Source organism: Magnolia sinica, chromosome 10, assembly GCF_029962835.1.
Source record: "Magnolia sinica isolate HGM2019 chromosome 10, MsV1, whole genome shotgun sequence".
Taxonomy (NCBI): domain Eukaryota; kingdom Viridiplantae; phylum Streptophyta; class Magnoliopsida; order Magnoliales; family Magnoliaceae; genus Magnolia; species Magnolia sinica.
The window spans coordinates 10,007,771-10,030,923 of NC_080582.1; the positions used below are offsets into that span (position 1 = coordinate 10,007,771).

General features: G+C 44.0%; 2 protein-coding genes across 2 annotated transcripts; both read left to right on the forward strand.

The window, feature by feature from the left end:
• Window positions 1–1,413: 1,413 nt before the first annotated feature.
• Window positions 1,414–1,914, forward strand: LOC131217331 (polyphenol oxidase, chloroplastic-like). The gene has a single exon (XM_058212243.1). It carries the CDS (start codon window positions 1,414–1,416, stop codon window positions 1,912–1,914), a length of 501 nt encoding a protein of 166 aa, XP_058068226.1.
• Window positions 1,845–22,903, forward strand: LOC131257940 (polyphenol oxidase A1, chloroplastic-like). The gene is made up of 2 exons (XM_058258913.1): window positions 1,845–2,487; window positions 22,291–22,903. Exons 1-2 carry the CDS (start codon window positions 2,173–2,175, stop codon window positions 22,825–22,827), a joined length of 852 nt encoding a protein of 283 aa, XP_058114896.1. The 5' UTR covers window positions 1,845–2,172; the 3' UTR covers window positions 22,828–22,903.
• Window positions 22,904–23,153: the final 250 nt, after the last annotated feature.

The window sequence follows — 23,153 nt, forward strand, 5'->3', positions numbered from 1 at the left end:
CTTCAATGGGCCGAAATCGGCTATCGGCGGGCAGCCTGTCGTGAATCGAACGATGAAAAATGGGCGAAAGAGATTGAGAGAGATTGGGGAAGGAGGGGCCTCCGATTGTCAAAAGAAAAAAGGAGATTTTTCTTCCGGCGGGAGCTTTGATTGACTCCATCAGTAAAAGAAGGAATTTGAAATTAGAATCCACAGACGAGAGAAGAAATCTCTTGTAAAAATCTCTGGAGAACGAAAATGGAAAGCACCATTAGTGGCTGCCATTGCCATTAGGAAGCTCGGATGGAAATTTTATTTATTTTTTTAAATAAAAACTGCCCACGTGGCAGTCTGTACAGGTGGACCAATGAGGTTGCGGGAGGTAGACAGAGGATCCGGACTCGGGCCACCTTGGTGAACTTTTTTGTATATCCAGACTGTCTATCCGTTTTTCCAGGTCATTTAAGTATGCGATCCCAAAAATTAAGAAGATCCAAGTCTCAAGTGGACCACATCACTCAAAACAGATGCGAATGATCATTAAAAAAAAAAAATTTATAAGCCACAAAAGTTTTGGATCAAGCTTATCTTTTTTCCCCTCGTCTGGTTCTGCTTGACCTGATAAACAGGTAGGATGTCAAATATACATTACGTTGGCCTCAAGAAGTTTTTCATAATAGGAGTTCACTCAATATTATTTCATGTGGTGTGGTCCATCTTAGATTTGGATTTGCTTAAACTTTTGAGACGATTTCTTAAAATGGGCTGGAAAAAAGGATGGACGGCGTGGATATACAGCACATCATCAATGTGGGTCCCACGGAAAGGGTGTGTGTGTGTTACCCGGGTCTCCCCACTGCCTAATCCGCAGATGAATCCGGATCCTTGCCACGAGTAGAGTTTTACTGGTCGCTGCAATGTGATTGGGACCCTGGGACCCATCATCAGTAACTGACATCATCACTGACTTTGAAGAGTATCCGGACTCCATCCGGATCCAGGGTCACAATTAATTACGTGTCTGTTTCGAAGAGAAAACAGGTAAACGAAGAGTATCCGGACTCCATCCGGATCCAGGGTCACAATTAATTACGTGTCTGTTTCGAAGAGAAAACAGGTAAATGAAGAGTATCCGGACTCCATCCGGATCCAGGGTCACAGTTAATCTCTATAAATACCTCCTCTCCCTCCCAATTCATACCACACCCACACCCCAAAATCCTTACCCTAATCTACGCCCATGTCCATGGCCTCAATGATGATGTCTTCTTTGCTTGCAAGCGCTTCCTCTGCACCCTCTCTCACCTCCAAAACTTCTACTCTTCTCGAAATGCTCAACGCCGGCCCACCACTTGCCATAGACAATGGAGGCTCGGCAGCCTCCGTATTAGGAGTAGCGGTGATCAGAACGGTGAGGATTCGCCTCTGATCAAGATGGACATTCAAAACATGTTCATCGGTTTAGGCGGGGGGCTGTATGGAACGACTCTGGGCCTCATTCATGATCAAAAGGCCGACGCGGAGCCAATAGGCCCCCCAGATCTATCCAAGTGCAACTCTTCCATCGATGGTGACGCGCTTTATCCCTGCTGCCCGCCTTACGCTTTCGGTGTACTGAAACCAGAAGAGATTCCAGACTATCAAATCCCCTCATTTACCACCCTCCGGCAGAGAAAACCAGCCCGTAAAATGTCTGTCAATGAGGTGATCAAATTGGTGTTGGCTTTCTCCAAGATGAAGGATCTTGGGGTAGCCGACCCATGGAGCTTCGTGCAGCAGGCGAATATACACTGCGCTTTCTGCAACGGGGCCTACGACCAGGTGGGGTTCGACAAGGTTTCCTTGGACAGATGCAATAACGTGCAATTGCAAGTCCACTCCAGCTCTTTTTGCCGTGGCACCGATGGTACATCTACTTCTTCGAGAGGATCTTAGGGAAACTGATTGGGGACGAAAGCTTTGCGCTTCCTTACTGGGACTATGATCACCGGGATGGTATGGTATTCCCTGAAATCTATGACGTGCCTCCCCTCTTAGACGAAAAACGCGATCACCATGCACGTGCAGGAAAACATGTAGAAAACTAAGTGAATCTACGTTATAGCTTGAAGAAGTATACACCCCCCGATTCAATAGACAAACTGGTGGAGGGGAACCTTTGTTATTTGCAGAGAATCTTCAAAGAGGGAGCGAATGATCCAAAGCTGTTTATTGGAGAAAGGCCCGAAGCAGGGCAGGGGAGCGCTGTTGCCGGTTCACTGGAGAACTTGCACATCGTTCTACATCAGTGGGTGGGGAAGTGCGAATCACCCAATTTCGATATGGGTAACTTCATCACAGCAGCACGGGACCCTCTCTTCTATGCGCACCCACACGAATGTGGATCGCCTGTGGGAGATCTTCAGGACCCAATTTATGAAAATGCCGGATTTCAAAACCCACAACCCTGACTGGCTGGAGGCCAGCTTCATCTTCTACGACGAGAACAGGAGGGTGGTGAAAGTCAAGGTAAGTATTGTCCCCCTGCCCGGCTGTTCCTCTCACCACATTCCAATGGTCGCACTGAAAGATTGAGTCGTAATATATCCTTGCTTTCTTGAATGGAATGTGAAACTCACCCCCTTTAGGGTGAGGTTGGAACTGTGATACTTAAAGTCAAGGCCATGAGTATGGATGTTTTTGACCCAGGGATGGACGTGATGAGGTCGATCACCTTCTTCCTCAGGGATAATTACTCCAAATTCACGTAGCTTCTCTGGACTCCTCACAAAGATTTTTCAAATTCACAAGGGAAAGTAGAAAAATAGAAATAAATTCTAATAAATATTTCAAAAATAAATTGATTAATGATAAAAATGAATTTACAATCTTTTAAATAGTGATATAAAACCTAGGAACTTTCAAATCAAACTCCAACTCAAACGCCCTAAAAATGTAAATTACTATAAATAGTCAATACAAATGGTCATGATTTCTACTAGACTTCATGATTCTCGGCCAAAAATAGTAAGTGTCCAATTTGACCTAACCACATTATTTTCTTAATTTTTCTAAGCCCTTTTCATGTTTGGTACAACTCCTAAAACTCATAGGATCAAAATTTATGACTCAACTAAAACTTACTATAAATAGAAACTAGTTCTGATGGTCCTAGTCACTTCCACCTTCGATTGAGCCTTCTCTAGTCCATCTTTGTCAAGAAAGCCTCTGTGACCCGCTCTACATCAGTTCTGCTAACTGAACAACTCTGTGTCTCAAGGGCCTCTCTCTCCTCGCCGGAAGCTTCTTCTTGGTTTGACTCCTGCTCTTATTTGTTGGGAATTATGGCAAAGTCGGAACGCATCCCGCTACGAAGGCATAAGAATGTCTGCTCACAGGATTATAGCCCGAGTCTCATTGTAGTTACAGGAATTGGGTAGCCCTCAGCCAGCCAGCGTCTATTCTTCCCTTGTTGTGATTTCTGATTTGGGCTCCCTCGTGCACGATCCCGCCCCTGCCGAGTCGTCTGCCCGGCCTCGGCTAGTTATTTGGCGAAGACCTTGCCCCGGGTGTGTTAAATTGAACATTGATGGCTCCTCTCGAGGGAACCCAGGTGAGAGTGGCGGCGGGGGGTCTGTAGGGACTCTCAAGGTCATTTTATTTTCGTGTTTCATAGATATTATGGGATTGCGATGAACACAACCACGGAAGCACAGGCGATGCTTGATGGCATCCTCCTTTGTGGTAAATTGGGCTTCTCCAACATTGAAGTTGAATCTGACTCGAAGACAATAATCGATGCTGCAGCGGCCCCTTCTGGGCATTGTCCTTGGAATATATGGTACCGGATGGGGGCTATCCCACCACCTAAGCCGTTCCCTTAACATCTCCTTCATCCACATATTCCGTGAGGGAAACGCAGTGGTGGATGCGCTTGCTAGAGAGGCAAGTGATGGCTGCCCAAACTCATTCTTTCACCTCTCCTTGGACTTGTCCAGGCGAATCAGGGGCTCCCTCCTTCTTGATAAGGCAGGTTTGGGGACTCTCAAAGTTTGAGTCTATTTTTTCCTTCTTGCTGTTTTCCGTTTCTATCCGTGTCTTGTTCAGTGTGCAGTCCGGTATATGATAGGTGGGCTCCGTATCTTTTTGTTGGAGCCTGCCCAAAGGCCTGTATAGCTCTTTTCTTTTTCAATAAAGATCAATCTTTATTAAAAAAAAAAAAAACTGAACAACACATATGGGGCCAATTGTGCATTTTGCATCATGCCTTTTTAAGTATTAGAGAGACCGGACTCGTAGGGAAGGTTTTTTTTTTTTTTTTGGGTGGGTGGGTGTAAAACTTATAGTATAAATACTGTTATGCAACTATATTATTTATAGTTTAAATACGGTTATACACTTATCCATATCATTCAATTATATTGATTTCCTAAAAATATTATAATACATTCTTTTGGGGATTTTCCCATATGACCACTTGTGATTTTCTAAGCATGCAAAAACTAGGAAGTTTTTGCAAGTAGAGTGCTAACCTTTTAGATATGAATCCGTATCCCCTACTTGTTGTAAATAGGAAAAACCTGCATTATGATTGGTCCACATTATCACTAACATTGTCATTACTGCTGTATTAAATGCAGTCTGCAATGATGTGGCCAATCAGATTGCAACAAACAGATTTTTCCTATTTGGGATAAGGATCCGGCCGGATTCTTTAGATATACGGTGGGAAAAGCTACAAGTTTGACTATACTGATAACCATTTAGAAAAACCAGCCATTGAATTTTCTCCCTTTTTAACTTGTGTAACTGAGAATTAGAAGGTGCCTACAGCAATGTCCTCGTCGCATCGACTGTTTCAATTTTTTAATTTATTTTTTATTTTTTCAAAAACCTCAAAAATTTCATTACTAACTGGAATTTACAGCCTTTCAGGAGGGTCCCAGCAAAAAAAAAGAGCTGACCACTCCCATCATATAACTCTAGCTGCACAAAAAAAAAAAAAAAATAAAAAATAAAAAAATAAAAAATAAAAAAATAAAAAAAAATCTGAAAGCACTAACAGAACAAGACAGAGAGGCCCCCTTAATCCCAGAAGAGAACCAGAAAAAACTGCTCCTTTTACTCTCTCCTGATGGCCCCTATGCCAGCATTATCCAAGGTGAGAGCACCCTGCACTAGCCTCAGAAGAGCGGGGCAAGTAGCAAACAATCTATTTGGGCTTCCTTCGCTAGCCATCCTAGCCAGGGCGTCTGCCACTGAGTTCCCTCCACTGTGTCAATTAATTTTGCCACCTTGTGGTACGATGTGAGCCAAAAAATAAGGCAATGACTAGTTCAGTAGCCAATTTAGCTATTGTCACCAGGTTTTTATGGGCTCACCATGATCTATGTGTTGTATCCACACTATCCATCCATTTGGAGAGACCATTTTAGGGCATGAGCCAAATAATGAGGTAGATTTAAAGCTCAAGTGGACCCCACCACATAACACAGTGGAGATTGAACACCTACCATTAAAAACTTCTTAAGGGCCATAGAATTTTTCGATCAAGCTAACATTTGTGTTTTCCCTTCATCCATGTCTTTGTTAACTTATAGATAGGCTTGATCTCAAACAAACATCATGGTGGCCCTACGAAGATTTCAACTATGAGTGTCACTATCCCCACTGTTTTCTGTGGTGGGGTCCACTTGAGCTTTGGATCCACCTCATTCATTGGTTCATGTACTAAAATGGTCTCTCAAAATAGATAGATGGTGTGGATACCGCGCATAGATCATGGTGGGCCCCACAAAACCTGGTGAACTAGTCAGTAGTTAATCCCCATGCATCCATAAAATCCCACCTGAATTCTCTTTGGAGTCTTTAACCCTTTGATAATGCAAAGGTTACAGTGACCGTTCATGTTTAAAGCTAGAGAGCCAAATTATCAAAGGATTGAAGTAATTCAATTAAGAGCTTTTGTTTGTCCACTTTCCACAATACAAAGTGAGACTCATCATGTAAAGGCTAAAGTCACAACCAATCCAATTGCAATACCAAACCTCTCTTTTGAATTCTGGCAGTAGTTAATTCTCAGATGTGTGCTCACTTGTCTACCAAACAGGCAAGGGACGCACTTAATATTGAAAAACTCGGATACTCATACGATGACATGTCTGTCCAATGGAAGGACGTTAAATGCACGGTGACCCTAACTCAGGCCATGTTCGAGGAGGCACGACTGAAAGAATTCCGGTCCATGCCTAGGGCCTTTGAAGAATCCCCCATCCGCGCTGAAGAATTCCCCCATCCGCGGATTCGTCAAACGGCCCAAGTCATCCCGTCAGATGTCTGAAATAGAGAAGACGGTTGAGGTCATTATCGTCGACGGCTTCGAGGTGGTACATCCAGTCTCCACCCGGTTCGATGTCTACATCAATACGTCTAAGTATTCCCCTAACGTTGGATACTTTGCTGGGAGCTTTATAACTGTGTCTCATGGGCATGAACATGGGAAGACAGCTGACAGTAATGCGAAGAAGCTGACCCTGAAGCTTGGAATAACGAACTTGGTTGCAGAGCTCCATGCTGAGACCGCCGAGAGCCTCGCAGTGACGTTGGTGCCACGAACGGGGCGTTTTCTCATCGATGGGATTCATATTGAGCAGTACGAAATTAAGTAATTTATGAGACGTTTGTAATAAGTTAAATAAAGAGTTAATCTACTCATACCAGTGCTTGTTTGTGTGTCATTGGGCATTGCTAGCCTTGTTGTTTTATTTTACCAACTTCTTACCGTGACATGTTCTCGCCATCATGAGCTTAGAGTCAACCATGATTTGAAGTTCTGAGCTTAAGTGTCATTCGTACAAAAAAATAATGGCTGAGATGACACTCCTGTTTGTTTGGTCCATTTGTTGGAATTTTGAGAACTAGCATCCCAAATGAAGTAGGTGATTTAGATGGTTTAATTTGAGCCATTGATCTGGGACATGTACAAAAGCAATCCGCTCATCGTAAACCCGTTGTTATTATTTTTTACATTCACAAATCTGATTGCTCATAGTAAACCCGTTGTTATCTTTTTAATATTCACAAATTTCTTCCCCAAATGTTTGGACCACGCGATTGATGGGCATCCTTTATTTTCAGCTAGGGAATCTCCACTTGGGTCCCACCGCATGAAAGGCTCTCATCGACACTCACATAATACATGACAAAATGGTTTGACGGGCAATCCGGTGGGTGACCCACACTTCATTTAATGGAAATAACATTGAAAGTAGTGAATTTGCCTTTAAACCGAGAAAGGCATGGAAGATAATAATGCAAAGGTAAATCCGAACGGTCCAAATTAATGGGCCCTTCTATATGCGGCAAAAGTCACACTTATTGCTAGCATAAGACTGGACAATAAAAGGAACAATTAGGGAGATCTGGTAGGCCTCACATGGGTTCTCTGAAGACCCTAAACAAATGGTCTGATACATGCCAGCAAAGTACGGTGGGACTTGCTACCTATGTGAATGGGAAACTCTCTAACGTTTGATTTAAGACACTGGTACCGCTGTAGTTGGATTGTTTGTACACTGAAATATACTATTTGATTCTTGAAATATGACCTTTACATGTTTTTCATCTCAGTCGTAAAGATTGTAGAGATAATCACAAGCATAATGCTTTTGTTTATTGTACAACTAAACTGGGATATGATTATTAGCGGGCCCCACCATGTTGTGTATGTAAAATCTACTCCGACTATTACATACGTAATCCCATTTTAAGTAAAGAGACAAAAAACCTCAAGCTGACTTGTGATATAAGTGGGCCACACCAAATAAACAGTTGTTATGGTGATTTACATCCTTGACAAACTCCATTCCAACTATCAGATTGCAGACTAAATTTTAGTCCTGGGGCTAAAAATCAGGGTCATATGTAATTCATGGGGCCATACCACGGAAAAGAGTTTGGAGGGCCATCGTATCTCTGTTGACAGTGTTCAATCATGTAGTCCACGTGAATCATGAAATGGGAGTGATTTTTGGGACCATGTCCTATCATTAGATGAAGAATTTGATGGTCGTGGTGGATTTCACATAAACATCATGGTGGGGGCCACTGAAGCCGCCGAACCATTTGATCTCATACACATCCAGCCGGACCTTTTTATTAAACGGGAGGATGGGGATGCAATGGAAACCATCTAAAGAAGGGAGAGCAGCAACACATTTAAAACAAACATTTTGACAACGGAAAGTAGCCATTGGAGGAGGGAGATGAGAGAAAACTCTATAGAAATCTATAAATACCTCCTCTCCCTCCCAATTCATACCACACCCACACCCCAAAATCCTTACCCTAATCTATACCCATGTTGATGTAGAGCAGGTCGCGGACAGTTACATGGCCAAGATGGATCAGAAAAGGCCTGGTCGACGACAGAAGTGATCCAGACCATCGAACCTTAAATCGGGCGTATCTTGCAATCCGGAATGAGTTATCTGACGTAAAATATATGATTTTGGGGTAGAACGAGCTACTGAAGCCAACCAACCCCACTACGCCGGGTTGCGCAGCCCGAAATTGTGAAAAAACCCTGGATCGACGGTCGTTTCCCTGTTTTAATTTCGTTTTTACTATAAATAGTAAGTTTTAGTTTGATTATAACTCTTCATCCGTCGGGCTTTAGGAGTTGCACCCAACGTGAAAAGAGCTTAGAATAATTAGGAGAACAGTTTGGTGAAGCCAAATAGGACACTTACTATTTTTGGCCGAAAACCTTGCGCACTAGTAGACATCACGACCGTCTATAAATAGTAAGTTTACTATTTATAGTAAGTCGCGGATTCTAGGAGTTTGAGTTGTAGTTTGATTCTAATTTCTTTCCCATTGCTTGGTACCCCTATTTAAAGGGTTGTGAACTCGTTTTTATTCATCAATTAATCAATTTTGAATTTATTAGAATTTATTTCTATTTTCTGCTTTCTTTCCTCGTGGATTCGAGAAGTCTCTGTGAGGAGTCCAGAGAAGCTCCATGGATTCGGAGTAGTTATCCTCATCACGTTCATCCCTACGTCAATTGGTATCAAAGCGAGGATTTTTCTTAGGCCAATGGCAAACAACGAAGGTATGAATCAAAATCCCGTGGACGGTGATACAAGGATTCGTTATCTTTCGAAAAGAATGGAAGCTTTCTACCGGGAGAGTCAGTTGACCATGTAAGGGCTGCAGGCAATTCTCGACCGTCTTGCGGATACGCTACTTCCGCCCCGAGCCCTAGGTGGTGCTTCACCACCCGTGGTTGTTGTACGACACAACCCCGATTTTCGTAAAGCACTACCAGTGGCAAACCGTAGGGCTACACCAGATGATTCAAGTTCTAGCGACGAGGACCTTAATAAGGGTTTTGCTTGACGACCAATCCATAGAGGTGATCATCTAAATCGTGCTGAAAGAGACTATCGAGGTAATGCTAAACTTCCTAGTTTTAACGGTTTATTACGTATAGAAGATTTTCTCGATTGACTAGCCAAAGTAGAGAGATATTTTAATTATATGGACGTGCCAGATCATAAAAGGGTAAAATTGGTAGCGTTTAAATTAAAATCTGGTGCTTCTGCATGGTGGGAACAATTACAACTCTCACGAGCCCGCCAGAACAAGGCGCCCATCTCATCATGGCCACGGATGAGACGTCTTCTTCGATCACGATTTCTCCCCAGTGATTATGAGTAGATATTATTCTAGCAATATCAAAATTGCAGACAAGAAAATCAAACTGTCACAGATTACACTGAAGACTACACGAAACGATCTGTCAGAATCTGAGTCACAGAAGGTGGCACGATTTATAGGTGGGTTGCGACCGATAATTCAGGACCGAGTTCAGATGTACCCAGTCGGGACCGTGGATGAAGCAGTTCAATTGGCGGGTAGGGCAGAAACACAACTTGCAAGAGCTCCTGCTCGTCCATATCCTTCAAATCGACCCCCCATGACGGGTCCCACGCAGGATCCAGTGCTGCCATGAGGAAAAGATCCAGTACCTCAACTTCCTACAACCGCAAACCGTGATACGGGGAGCGGCTCATCCAGACCTCAACGTGCAGCACCCACAACAGCGGGTCCGAGTAGGATTCCAAATCCTTATACTCGGCCAAGGTCGAACAATTGTTACCGCTGTGGCCAACCAGGCCACTTATCAAACACTTGTCCTCAACGTCCCGCAGCGCACTTGACTATAAACGAAGGGGGCACTGAAGATGAGGCCGCAGAAGAAGACCATCACTTTGATGAACATGAACAAACCACTGAAGAAATAGCAGGTGGCGATGAAGTGACGGGCGAGGATCGTGGCGAATTTCTAGTTGTGAGGCGATTACTGTATGCCCCACGAAAGGAATTACATCCACAGCGACACAATATATTTCGTACTCGGTGCACCGTCAACGGAAAGGTCTGTGATGTGATCATAGACAGTGGTAGTAGCGAAAACATCGTCTCGAGAGTAATGGTGGACAAGTTGCGGCTACCGACGATGAAACATCCTTCCCCATACTCAATTGGCTGGATAAAAAAGGTGAATGAGACCAAGGTAACTGAACAATGCACTATCTCATTTTCAATTGGTAAAAATTATAAGGATCAAATACTTTGTGACGTGGTCGATATGGAAGCTTATCATATGTTACTCGGTCGACCCAGGTAGTCGGACCGTGATGCGACCCATCAGGGACGAGAAAATGTCTACGTATTCGTCAAGAATAGTCGAAAAATAATCCTTGCCCCTATGGCACCAGAGAACCACCCTGAAGCCTCTAAAGTGGAGGGGAGTTCTCTCTTGACCATTCGGGATTTCATGGAGGAATCCGAGGAAACTGGCGAGGTATACGCCGTAGTAGTGAAGGGCGAGGAAGAGGAACCTCAAACATTCCTCCAAGTTTAAGACTGTTGCTAAACGAATTTAAAGAAGTCTGGCCTGAGGATTTACCTGATGGATTGCCCCCCATGAGGGACATACAACATCACATAGACCTCGTCCCTGGGGCTAGCCTGCCCAATCGCCCTCATTATCGGATGAGTTCGAAGGAGTGTGAGATAGTTCAGGGGCAAGTGAAGGAATTGATCCGTAAGGGTCTCTTGAAAGAGGGCATGAGCCCATGTGCCGTACCAGCATTATTGACGCGAAAAAAAGATGGAAGCTGGCGCATGTGTGTCAACAGCCGAGCAATCAATAAAATTACCATCAAATATCGATTCCCAATACTACGGTTAGACGACATGCTCGATATGTTAGAAGGGGCCAAGGTGTTCTCTAAACTAGATCTAAGGAGCGGGTACCATCAGATTCGTATTCGACCAGGTGATGAGTGGAAAACGGCATTCAAGACCAAGGAAGGGTTGTATGAGTGGCTGGTCATGCCCTTCGGCCTATCGAACGCACCAAGTACTTTTATGCGTTTAATGAATCAAGTTCTAAAACCGTTCACTGGCCGATTTGTGGTAGTATATTTTGATGACATATTGATATATAGCCAGGATGAGGCGGAGCATAGGAAACATCTCAGGCAGGTGCTACAGGTCCTACAAATTAACAAGTTGTACCTCAACTTGAAGAAATGTAGTTTTTTAACTGACAGCCTATTGTTTCTAGGATTTGTTGTAACGTCCACAGGCATTCGTGTGGACGATGAAAAGGTGCGAGCTATTAGGGAATGGCCGATCCCTACAAACATTCATGAGGTGAGGAGTTTTCACAGGTTGGCGACTTTCTATCGTCGATTTGTGCGAGATTTTAGTACTATAGTTGCGCCTATAACAGATTGCATGAAAAAATGACCGTTCCAGTGGACCGATAAAGCTGATAAGAGCTTTTATGAGATCAAGCATCGTTTGTCTACAACACCGGTCTTGGTGCTTCCTAATTTCGACAAATTGTTTGAAGTTGAGTGTGATGCTTCATACGTTGAAATTGGAGGAGTATTATCACAGAAAGGTAGGCCGGTAGCCTTCTACAGTGAGAAGCTCAGTGAAGCCTGAAAGAAGTGGTTGACTTATGAGCTTGAGTTGTACGCAGTTGTTCAGGCGATGCGACATTGGCGGCATTATCTGATTCAAAGAGAGTTTGTTTTGTACACTGACCATCAAGCATTAAAGTTTATTAATAGTCAGACTAACGTGAATCATGTGCATGCTAGATGGGTTGCGTTTTTACAGGAATTCACGTTCGTTCTAAAGCATAAGTCAGGGCAGCAGAACAAGGTGGCTGATGCACTTAGCCGTCGTGCTTCAGTGCTTATTACAATGAGCAATGAGGTGGTCGGCTTCAACTGTCTCAAGGAGCTGTATGCCGAGGATGAGGACTTCAAAGATTCTTGGATGAAGTGCCAAGAAGGTCACCCCAGTGACCTTCATATACAGGACGATTTTCTCTTCAAAGGGAATCGATTGTGCATCCCCCAAAGTTCTCTAAGGGAGCAGATTATTCAGGAGCTACATGGAGGTGGCCTCGGTGGACACCTTGGGCGAGACAAGACGCGAGCTCTTGTGGAAGAGCGGTATTACTGGCCGCAATTAGTACGCGATGTGGGAAAAGTCGTACAACGTTGTCATGTTTGTCAGACCTCCAAGGGGCAATCTCAGAATACGGGCCTCTACACCCCATTACCTGTGCCTGACGGTCCTTGGGAGGATTTATCAATGGACTTCGTGCTTGGTCTCCCATGAACACAACGCGGCATGGATTCGGTGTTCGTGGTGGTAGATCGTTTCTCCAAGATAACACACTTTATTCCATGCAAGAAGAGCCTCGATGCAACACACGTAGCGAATCTATTTTTTAGGGAGGTCGTACAGCTACACGGGGTCCCCAAGACCATTACTTTCGATCGTAACACGAAGTTCCTTAGCCACTTTTAGCGGACTTTATGGAATCGATTCGATACATGACTTCAATTCAACAGTGCTTACCACCCACAGACTAATGGGCAGACCGAAGTTGTGAATCGCACATTGGGAAACCTCCTTCGCTGTATTTCAGGAGAAAAACCGAAGCAGTGGGATTTGTCCTTGTCCCAAGCAGAGTTTGCATTCAACAACATGGTGAACCGCTCGACAGGGAGATCACCGTTCCAGATTATCTACGGACGAGTGCCTCGCCACACACTTGACTTGGTCCCTCTACCCAAGCACCCGGGCACGAGCATTGCAGCAGAACATATGGCAGACAAGATCATGGGCATCCATGCAGAAGTGCAGACCAAGCTACATGCCTCGAACGAGAAGTATAAGGAACAAGCGGACAAGCATCGGCGACAAAAAGTGTTCGAGGTGGGCGACCGCGTTATGGTCCATCTGCGCAAAGAGAGATTTCCGACCGGGACGTACAACAAGTTGAAAAATAAGAAGATTGGACCCGTCCCAATCATCCAAAAGATCAATGACAACGCTTATATTGTTGATCTTCCAGATGACATGGCAATCTCACAGACTTTCAATGTCGCGGACCTGACCGAGTATCATGAACCAGAGCATGACGAGAACTCGAGGACGAGTTCTTTTGAAGTGGAGGAGACTGATGTAGAGCGGGTCGCGGACAGTTACATGGCCAAGATGGATCAGAAAAGGCCCAGTCGATGACAGAAGTGATCCAGACCATCGAACCTTAAATCGGGCGTATGTTACAATCCGGGATGAGTTATCTGACGTAAAATATATGATTTTGGGGTAGAACGAGGTACTGAAGCCAACCAACCCACTACGCCGGGTTGCGCAGCCCAGAATTGTGAAAAACCGCTGCATCGACGGTCCTTTCCTTGTTTTAATTTCGTTTTTACTATAAATAGTAAGTTTTAGTTTGATTATAACTCTTCATCCGTCGGGCTTTAGAAGTTGCGCCCAACGTGAAAAGAGCTTAGAATAATTAAGAGAACGGTTTGGTGAAGCCAAATAGGACACTTACTATTTTTGGCCGAAAACCTTGCGCACTAGTAGACATCACGACCGTTTATAAATAGTAAGTTTACTATTTATAGTAAGTCGCGGATTCTAGGAGTTTGAGTTGTAGTTTGATTCTAATTTCTTTCCCATTGCTTGGTACCCCTATTTAAAGGGTTGTGAACTCGTTTTTATTCATCAATTAATCAATTTCGAATTTATTAGAATTTATTTCTATTTTCTGCTTTCTTTCCTCGTGGATTCGAGAAGTCTCTGTGAGGAGTCCAGAGAAGCTCCGTGGATTCAGAGTAGTTATCCTCATCACGTTCATCCCTGCGTCACATGTCCATGGCCTCAATGATAATGTCTACTTTGCTTTCAAGCACTTCCTCTGCACCCTCTCTCGCCTCCAAAACTTCCTACTCTTCTCGAAATGCTCAACGCCGGGCCACCACTTGCCAGAGACAATGGAGGCTCAGCAGCCTCGGTATTAGGAGTAGCGCTGATAAGAACGGTGAGGAATCGCCTCTGATCAAGATGGACAGGAGAAACATGCTCATCGGTTTAGGTGGGGGGCTGTATGGAATGACTCCGGGCCTCATTCATGATGAAAAGGCCGACGCGAAGCCAATAGGCCCTCCAGATCTATCCAAGTGCAACTCTTCCATCGATGATGATGGTGGTGACGCGCTTTATCCCTGTTGCCTGCCTTACGCTTTCGGTGTACTGAGTCTGAAACCAAAAGAGATTCCAGACTACCAAATCCCCTCATTTACCACCCACCGCAAGAGAAAGCCAGCTCGTGACATGTCCGACGGTGAGTTGTCCGACTTGAAATCAGCTATCTCCAGGATGAAGAATCTTGGAGGAACCGACCCATGGAACTTCGTGCAGCAGGCGAATATACACCGCGCCTTCTGCAGCGGGGCCTACGACCAGGTGGGGTTCGACAAGGTTTCCTTGGACAAGCGCAATAACGTGTCATTGCAAGTCCACTACAGCTCTATCTTTTTGCCGTGCCACCGATGGTACATCCACTTCTTCGAGAGGATCTTAGGGAAACTGATGGGCGATGAAAGCCTTGCACTTCCTTACTGGGACTACGATCATCCAGATGGTATGGAGTTTCCTAGAATCTATGATGAGACTCCGCTCTTAGACGAAATATGTGCCGACCATGCACGTGCGGGAAACTATGTGGATCTAAATTATAGCTTGAAGGAATGTAAAAGCACCTATCCAAAAGACAAAGTGATAGCGAGGAACCTTTGTTATTTGCGGGCAATCTTCAACGAGGGAGCGAAGGATCCTAAGCTGTTTATTGGAGAAACACCCGTAGCAGGGCAGATCAGGAGCGCTGTTCCCGGTTCGCTGGAGCAGTTGCACAATGTTGTACATAATTGGGCGGGGAAGTACGAATCACCCTAATTCGATATGGGTAACTTCATCACAGCAGCGCGGGACCCCCTCTTCTATGCGCACCTGATGTAGAGCGGGTCGCGGACAGTTACATGGCCAAGATGGATCAGAAAAGGCCTGGTCGACGACAGAAGTGATCCAGACCATCGAACCTTAAATCGGGCGTATCTTGCAATCCGGAATGAGTTATCTGACGTAAAATATATGATTTTGGGGTAGAATGAGCTACTGAAGCCAACCAACCCTGCTACGCCGGGTTACGCAGCCTGGAATTACGAAAAACCCCTGGATCGACGGTCGTTTCCCTGTTTTAATTTCATTTTTACTATAAATAGTAAGTTTTAGTTTGATTATAACTCTTCATCCGTCGGGCTTTAGGAGTTGCGCCCAACGTGAAAAGAGCTTAGAATAATTAGGAGAACGGTTTGGTGAAGCCAAATAGGACACTTACTATTTTTGGCCGAAAACCTTGCGCACTAGTAGACATCACGACCGTCTATAAATAGTAAGTTTACTATCTATAGTAAGTCGCGGATTCTAAGAGTTTGAGTTGTAGTTTGATTCTAATTTCTTTCCCATTGCTTGGTACCCCTATTTAAAGGGTTGTGAACTCATTTTTATTCAGCAATTAATCAATTTCGAATTTATTAGAATTTATTTCTATTTTCTGCTTTCTTTCCTCATGGATTCGAGAAGTCTCTGTGAGGAGTCCAGAGAAGCTCCGTGGATTCGGAGTAGTTATCCTCATCACGTTCATCCCTGCGTCAGCACCACATGAATGTGGATCGCCTGTGGGAGATCTTCAGGACCAAATTTATGAATACGACGGATTTCGAAACTGACAATCATGACTGGCTAGATGCTAGCTTCGTCTTCTACGACGAGAACAGGGGGCTGGTGAAAGTCAAGGTAAGTAGTGTCCCCCGCCCGGCTGTTCCTCTCACCACATTCCAATGGTCGCACTGAAAGATTGAGTCGTAATATATCCTTGCTTTCTTGAATGGAATGTGAAACTCACCCCCTTTAGGGTGAGGTTGGATATGTGATACATCCAAGTTAAGCCCTTGAACATGGATAGTTCTTGACGCAGGGATGGATGTGATGAGGTAGATCATTGTCTTCCTCGAGGGATAATTACTACGAATCCACAGAGCTTCTATAGACTCTTCGTAGAGATTTCTCGAATCCACCAAGGAAAAATAGGAAAATAGAAATAAATTCTAAAAAATTTGAAAATAAATTGATTGATGATAAAAACAAATTTAATCAAACCTAAGAAGAAGTTTCATAATCAAATTGGAACTCACACTCCTAAAAACTTGACTTACTATAAGTAATAAACTTACTGTTTCTAGACCATTATTTTTTTTATTTTTTAATTTTTTAACTAATGCCATGATTTCATTACTCACAAAATATTACAGACCTTCGGGGGGGGCAGCAACAAAAAGGGCGGGCCCCACCTATCATGAGACCTAGACAGGACTTTTGACATATCTTCTCTTTTTTTGGAGAAGCCCACGTATACCACTGATGCACACCTAAACATAAAACCGAGGGGGCAACCAGGACAAAGATGCTAAATACAAAAGAAAACCAAAAAAATCAACCAACCGTCAATGGAGAACCTAAGCCAACCTTATCGAGGAACACCGAGCCTCTAACCTGAGGAGAAAGATCTGAAAGACGGTCGAACTCAGCATTACTTTAAGAAGCGCTCCCTAACCAGGCAAAAAAATCCGCTGGCGAGTTCCCTTCCCTCCGAACATGTACAAAGCTGGTACGACCTCTCCTTTGCATCTGTAGGATCCTATTAACCCACGCCTTCCATTTCCAACTAGGATTCGCTTCTCCATTGAGCATATCCACAACCTGCCTAGAATCAGACTCCAAAATGATTTGTTCATAACCCCTTTGTATAGCCAGAAGTAGTCCTTCATACACCGCCCACAATTCTGCAGTCGAGTTTATGCCAACCCCGTAACCAGCAGAAAAGGCAAAAAGAAAATTGCCCATCTCCCCTCTGCCGATACCACCACCTCCCGAATTGCCCGGGTTGTCTCTGGAGGAGCCATCAGCGTTTATTTTAACCCATTCGTGCGCTGGCTGCTCCCATCGAATCAATGCAACACGGACTGTAGGAGAAGAACCAGAAATCGAGGCTGCCCCACCCCTTTGATTGACGGTCCGCCCAGACGCAGTCCCATAGCTGGCAACATTGGGCGAATTGAGCAAGTCGATCCACCATCTGATCCTGCCAAGAACGCGAGCTGCGGAAACAGTCTGCCCATCAAACATTGCCCCGTTCCGCGCTTTCCATATCTCCCATAAGACAATGCAGGGGAGGATCATACTTACCACCGAGTAGCTCCGCGTGGATGAGACCGCCGCCCACCACTACATTAGCCGAGATTCAACTGATAACGCTTCCATTACGCTAAAACCCACCCAACTTCCCACCGTGTGCCAAACAGATTAAGCGACGCTGCTATAGACAAACAGGTGAAGCTGAGACTCAATATTATGGGGCTGAGCTGTATTAATAGCACAGAAAACACACCTGGAAGCGATGTGAACGCCTCTGGACTGAACTGCACAATCTACCGGGACTGCGTGATGCAGCACCTTCCAGACGAGAAGCAAGATTTTGGTTGGCAGCTTTGCATGCCACACCCATCTAGACCAGCTCCGCCCAGGGCTCGGAGTCCTACACAAAGACCAAGCTGATTTAACTGAGAATGCACCTGAACTCGTGAACGGCCAAAAGGGTGCGTCTACACCTTCCGAACAGCAATAGCCTTCCTGGAAGATATGATCTATAACTCATTGAGGAAGAAGGAGGAAGGCAGCTGAGGGGGGGTGGGGGAGGGGGCCACACGGTCCGATCACATGACGCACTTGCAGGTCCTTCAAGCATTCAGGTACCTTTACTTCCGCCAACTGGTCTAGAGGGCCTAGCGAAGTCCAGTTGGCCCTCCAGAAATTGCACTCTCCCTCACCTATTTGCCACTAAACTCGGGCCTCCACCATCGGAAAAAGCTCTCGGATCGATTTTCTTCCATAGGGGGGAAGCTAAACACCTTGGCCGATTTGCAACCGCAAAATTCCGCTCAAGATGGTACTTAACAACCATGTAGGATTTGTAAACAATATCCTCCTGCCCAAACTTTATGTACCACGCCATCTTACATCTGAACGCTTTCATAATCTCCACCATCTTTCTAACCCCAATGCCCCCCTCATCTTTTGGCCTTGCCAACGCGTGCCAATTCCTCCAGCGACACTTCTACTTACCTTCTGACCAGCCCCAAAAAAAATTTATCATATGCCTCTCTATTGATTTCAGCACCCGAGAAGAAATATGAACCGCCGCCATCGAGTGCACCGGAATACCTGACAAGACGCTCTTCACGAGGACCATCCTCCCGGCCTAGGATAAAATACGGACCTTCCACCCATTGATTTTACCCACAACTCTATCTACCAAAGGGTTAAAGGCACTCGCTTTGAGCCTCCCGACTGCCATTGGAACTCCCAGATATGTTAGAGAAGGAGCAGGTGTGAAGCCAAGGAAGGCCTCAAGTTGCCTGATTCTCGCACTTGACTGCTTATTTGAGCAGATAAAGCAACTCTTTGGTTTATAGACCATTATGATTTCTACTGACTTTATGGTTTTCTCTCAAAACTAGTAAGTGTCTAATTAGCCTAACCACGCTATTCTCCTAATTTTTCTAAGCCCTTTTAATGTTGGGCACGACTCCTAAAACTCATGTGATCAAGAGTTATGACTGAACTAAAACTTAATATAAATAGTAAAAATGAAATTAAAATAGACTTTCGACGAAACTCACAAATCTTGTGTGGCCAACCTGATATAGCGGGTTAGTTGGTTAAAGTAGCTTCTCCTACCCAAAATCATACATGATACATCGAATAACTCATTCCGGTTCGTGAGATACATTTGTTTTAGGATTCTGACAGTCCTGATCACTTCCGCCTCCAATCCAGCCTTCTCTAGTCTATCTTTGCGAAAAAAGTGTGTGTGATCTGCTCTACATTGGTTCTGACGGTTGGCCAATGCATATACGGCCAATTGTGCATTTTGCGCCTAACTTTTTTATTATCAGAGAGGCCAGACCTGTAGTGAAGGTCTTTTTTCGGGGGTGGGTGAGTGTAAAACTTAAAATATAAATACAGTTATGCAACTATATTATTTATAGTATAAATACAGTTATACACCTATCCATATCATTCAATTATACTTATTTCCTAAAAATATTATAATACATTCATCCAGAGGTTTTCCCATATAATCACTTATGATTTTGTACGTATGCAAAAACTTGCTAGTTTTTGAAAGTGGAGTACGAGCCTCTCCTTCTTTGCTTGCGGTAAACTGGAAAAAACTGTTTCAATGTATTGTGTATTGTACATTGTAATTGGTACACATTATCATTAACATTATGAGCACGCTGTATTAAAAACCGGCTGCCAGATATGGCCCCCATCACGTGGGGACAGACAGGTATTTTCTATTTGAGAAGCTAGATATACGTAGTAAAAGCAATAAGTTTAACTTTCACTGACAACCGTTTAAAACAATAGTCATTGAATTTTCTCATTTCTAACTTGTGTAATGATGTCCATATCACATCTACTCTGTCCATCAAATTTTTCACCTCATGTATTTATTATTATTATTATTATTTTAATTTCATGTATGAGGTAAGCTTTAAAATAAGGTAAATTCAAAATTCAAGTACGCCACACCGCGTAAAACAATGGGATTCAACGCCGACCATTGAAACTTCACCAAGGCCCACAAAAGTTTCAGACATAGGGAAACGGATTGACTACTCCCCCTGCCTAGGGAAACGGATTGGCTACTCCCCCTGCCACCAGCCAATGGCTGGTGGTCGGTGCTCTGTGAGACCCACCATGATGTATGTGTTTCATCCATGCCGTTCATCTATTTTTCCAGATCATTTTATGATACAAAAACAAAAATTAGATATATCCCAATCTCAATTGGACCACATTACAGGAAATAGTGTTGAACGAGTGTCGACCATTAAAAACCTTTTGGGGGCCATAAAAGTTTTGAATCAAGCTGATATTTGTTTTTTCCCTTCATCCAGGCATGTATGACCTAATCAACAGATTGGATGTCAAATAAACAGTACAGTGGGCCTTAGGAGGATTTTAATGGTGGATATCCAATCACTATTGTTTTCCTGTGGTGTGGTCCACCTGAGATTTATAAACCTCTAAATTTTTTGATTAAAGCCTTAAAATGATCTGTAAAAATGGATGAATGGAATGGATGAAACACATATATCATGGTGGGGCCCACTGAGCACCGACCATCAGCCACCGAGCTGGTAGCAGGGGGAGTAGCCAATCCGTTCCCCGGATATAGCTGATATTTGTGTTTTTCTTTCATCCATATAAATGAGTTGTACGGAACATAAAAATGATGATGTGCCTTGTGAAGGTTTAAATGGTGCGGGTGTTTCCATCCCACGCTATTTACTGTGGTGTGGCCCGGCCGAGTTTTGGATAAAATCACATCTCTTTTGATAAAAGCCGGACGCAGATTAGCTATCTGGCTACTGATGTGATGTCATCGGGTTTTATGGGCCCCACCATGATCTATGTCCTGTATCCACACTGTCCATCCATTCTGAGAGACCATTTTAGGGTATGAACCAAAGAATGAGGCAGATCCATAGCTCAAGTGGACCCCACCACAGGAAACAGTGGGGATTAAACACCTGCCATTAAACACTTCTTGGGCGCCACAGAAGTTTTCGATCAAGCTGGTATTTACGTTTTCCCTTCATCCATGTCTTTGTTAACTTATAGATAGGCTGGATCTCAAACAAACATCATGGTGGGCCCTATGAAGATTTCAACGGTGGGCGTCACTATCCCCATTGTTTTCTGTGGTGGGGTCCACTTAAGCTTTGGATATTCTACCTCATTCTTTGGTTCATGCCCTAAAATGGTCTCTCAAAATGGATAGACGGTGTGGATACAGCACATAGATCATGGTGGGGCCCACAAAACCAGGTAAACCAGTCAGCAGCTAATCGTCCATAAAAGCCCACCTGAATTCTCTTTGGAGTCTTTAACCCTTTGATGATGCAAAGGTTACAGTGACCGTTCGTATTTAATGCTAGAGAGCCAGATTACCAAAAGATTGAAGTAATTCAATTGAGAGCTTTTGTTTGTCCACTTTCCACAATACAAAGTCAGACTCAACATATAAACAGTTTGGATGATTGGAAGATGACCCAGCTTTGTAAAGGAAGCGGATTGGCCGGTGTACGAGACACCACCAACCTGACTGGTGTGTTGACGTCACCAAGTTCTATGGTCCCATCTTGAGGTATGAGTTATATCCAAACCGTTTGTCCACTTGGTGAGCTAGTCAAAAGTTTGAGCAGAAAAATAAGACAGATCCAAAAATCAAGTGGACCACACTGTAAAAAGCAGTGGGGATTGAATGTCTACGTACCATTGAAACCCTTTTGGGTGTCACAGAAATTTTGGATCAATATGATAATTGTTTCTTCAATTCATCCAGGTTTTTGTCACCTGAATGGATTGGATGTAAAATAAACATTATGGTGGGCCCTACGAATGTTTTAATAATGAGAATCATTGTTCCACTACTATTTGTGGTGTGGTCCACTTGAGATTTCGATGTGATTCATTTTTTGGATCAAGATCTAAAATGATCTTTCCAAATGAATGGACAGTGTGGATATGATAAATACATCATTGTGGGGCCCACATAACTTTGATCTCTCGTGGAGCACGACAGGTACCCACACCAGATAGGTTGATGGTGTGTGGTATACCAGCCAATCCCCTTCCCTTTGTAAAGGCTAAAGTCTCAACCAATCCAATTGCAATACCAAACCTCTCTTTTGAATTCTAGCAGCACCAAACTCTCAGATGTTTGCTCAATTGTCTACCAAACAGGTAAAGGACGCACTTGATATTACTAAACTCGGATACTCATATGCTGACCTGTCTGTCCAATGGAAGAAAGCTATATGCATAGTTCCCATACCCCAGCCCATAACCAACGAGGCTCGATTGGCAGAATTCGGGTCCATGACTAGGGCCCTTGCAGAATACCCCATCCGCATCTTGGTTAAACGGCCCAACTCATCCCGTCATAAGTCGGACATAGAGAAGACGGTCGAGGTCGTGGTCGTCGATGGCATCGAGGCGGAACACACAAGCTCCACCTGGTTCGATGTCTACATCAGCACGCCTGAGAATTCTACCGACGTTGGAGGCTTTTCTGGGAGCTTTATAACTGTGGCTCATGGGCACGGACATGGGAATACAGCTGACAGTACGGCGAAGAAGCTGAGCTTGAAGCTTGGAATAACGAACTTGGTTGCGGAGCTCGATGCTGAGATTGCCGAGAGCCTCGTCACGATGTTGGTGCCACAAACGGGGCTTTTTCTCATTGATGGGGTTCATATTGAGCAGAACAATATTAAGTAATTTCTGAGGCGTTTGTATTAAGCTAAATAAAGAGTTAATCTACTCAGATTGGGCATTGCTAGCCTTATTGTGTTATTTTACCAACTTATTGTGACATGTTCTTGCCATCATGAGCTAAGTGTCATTCGTAAATAAATAAATAAAAATTCTTTTCTTAATGGCTGAGACATCACTCCTACTTGTTGGTCCATTTGTTAGACACCGTTGAGAATTAGCACACTTTCTCTTAGGAGGAAAGAAAAGAACATTGATACTCTGGCAAAGCACGATAAATGATGTCATTGCAAGATTTTGAGCTAATATATGCAATTAATTATTATGAAGGT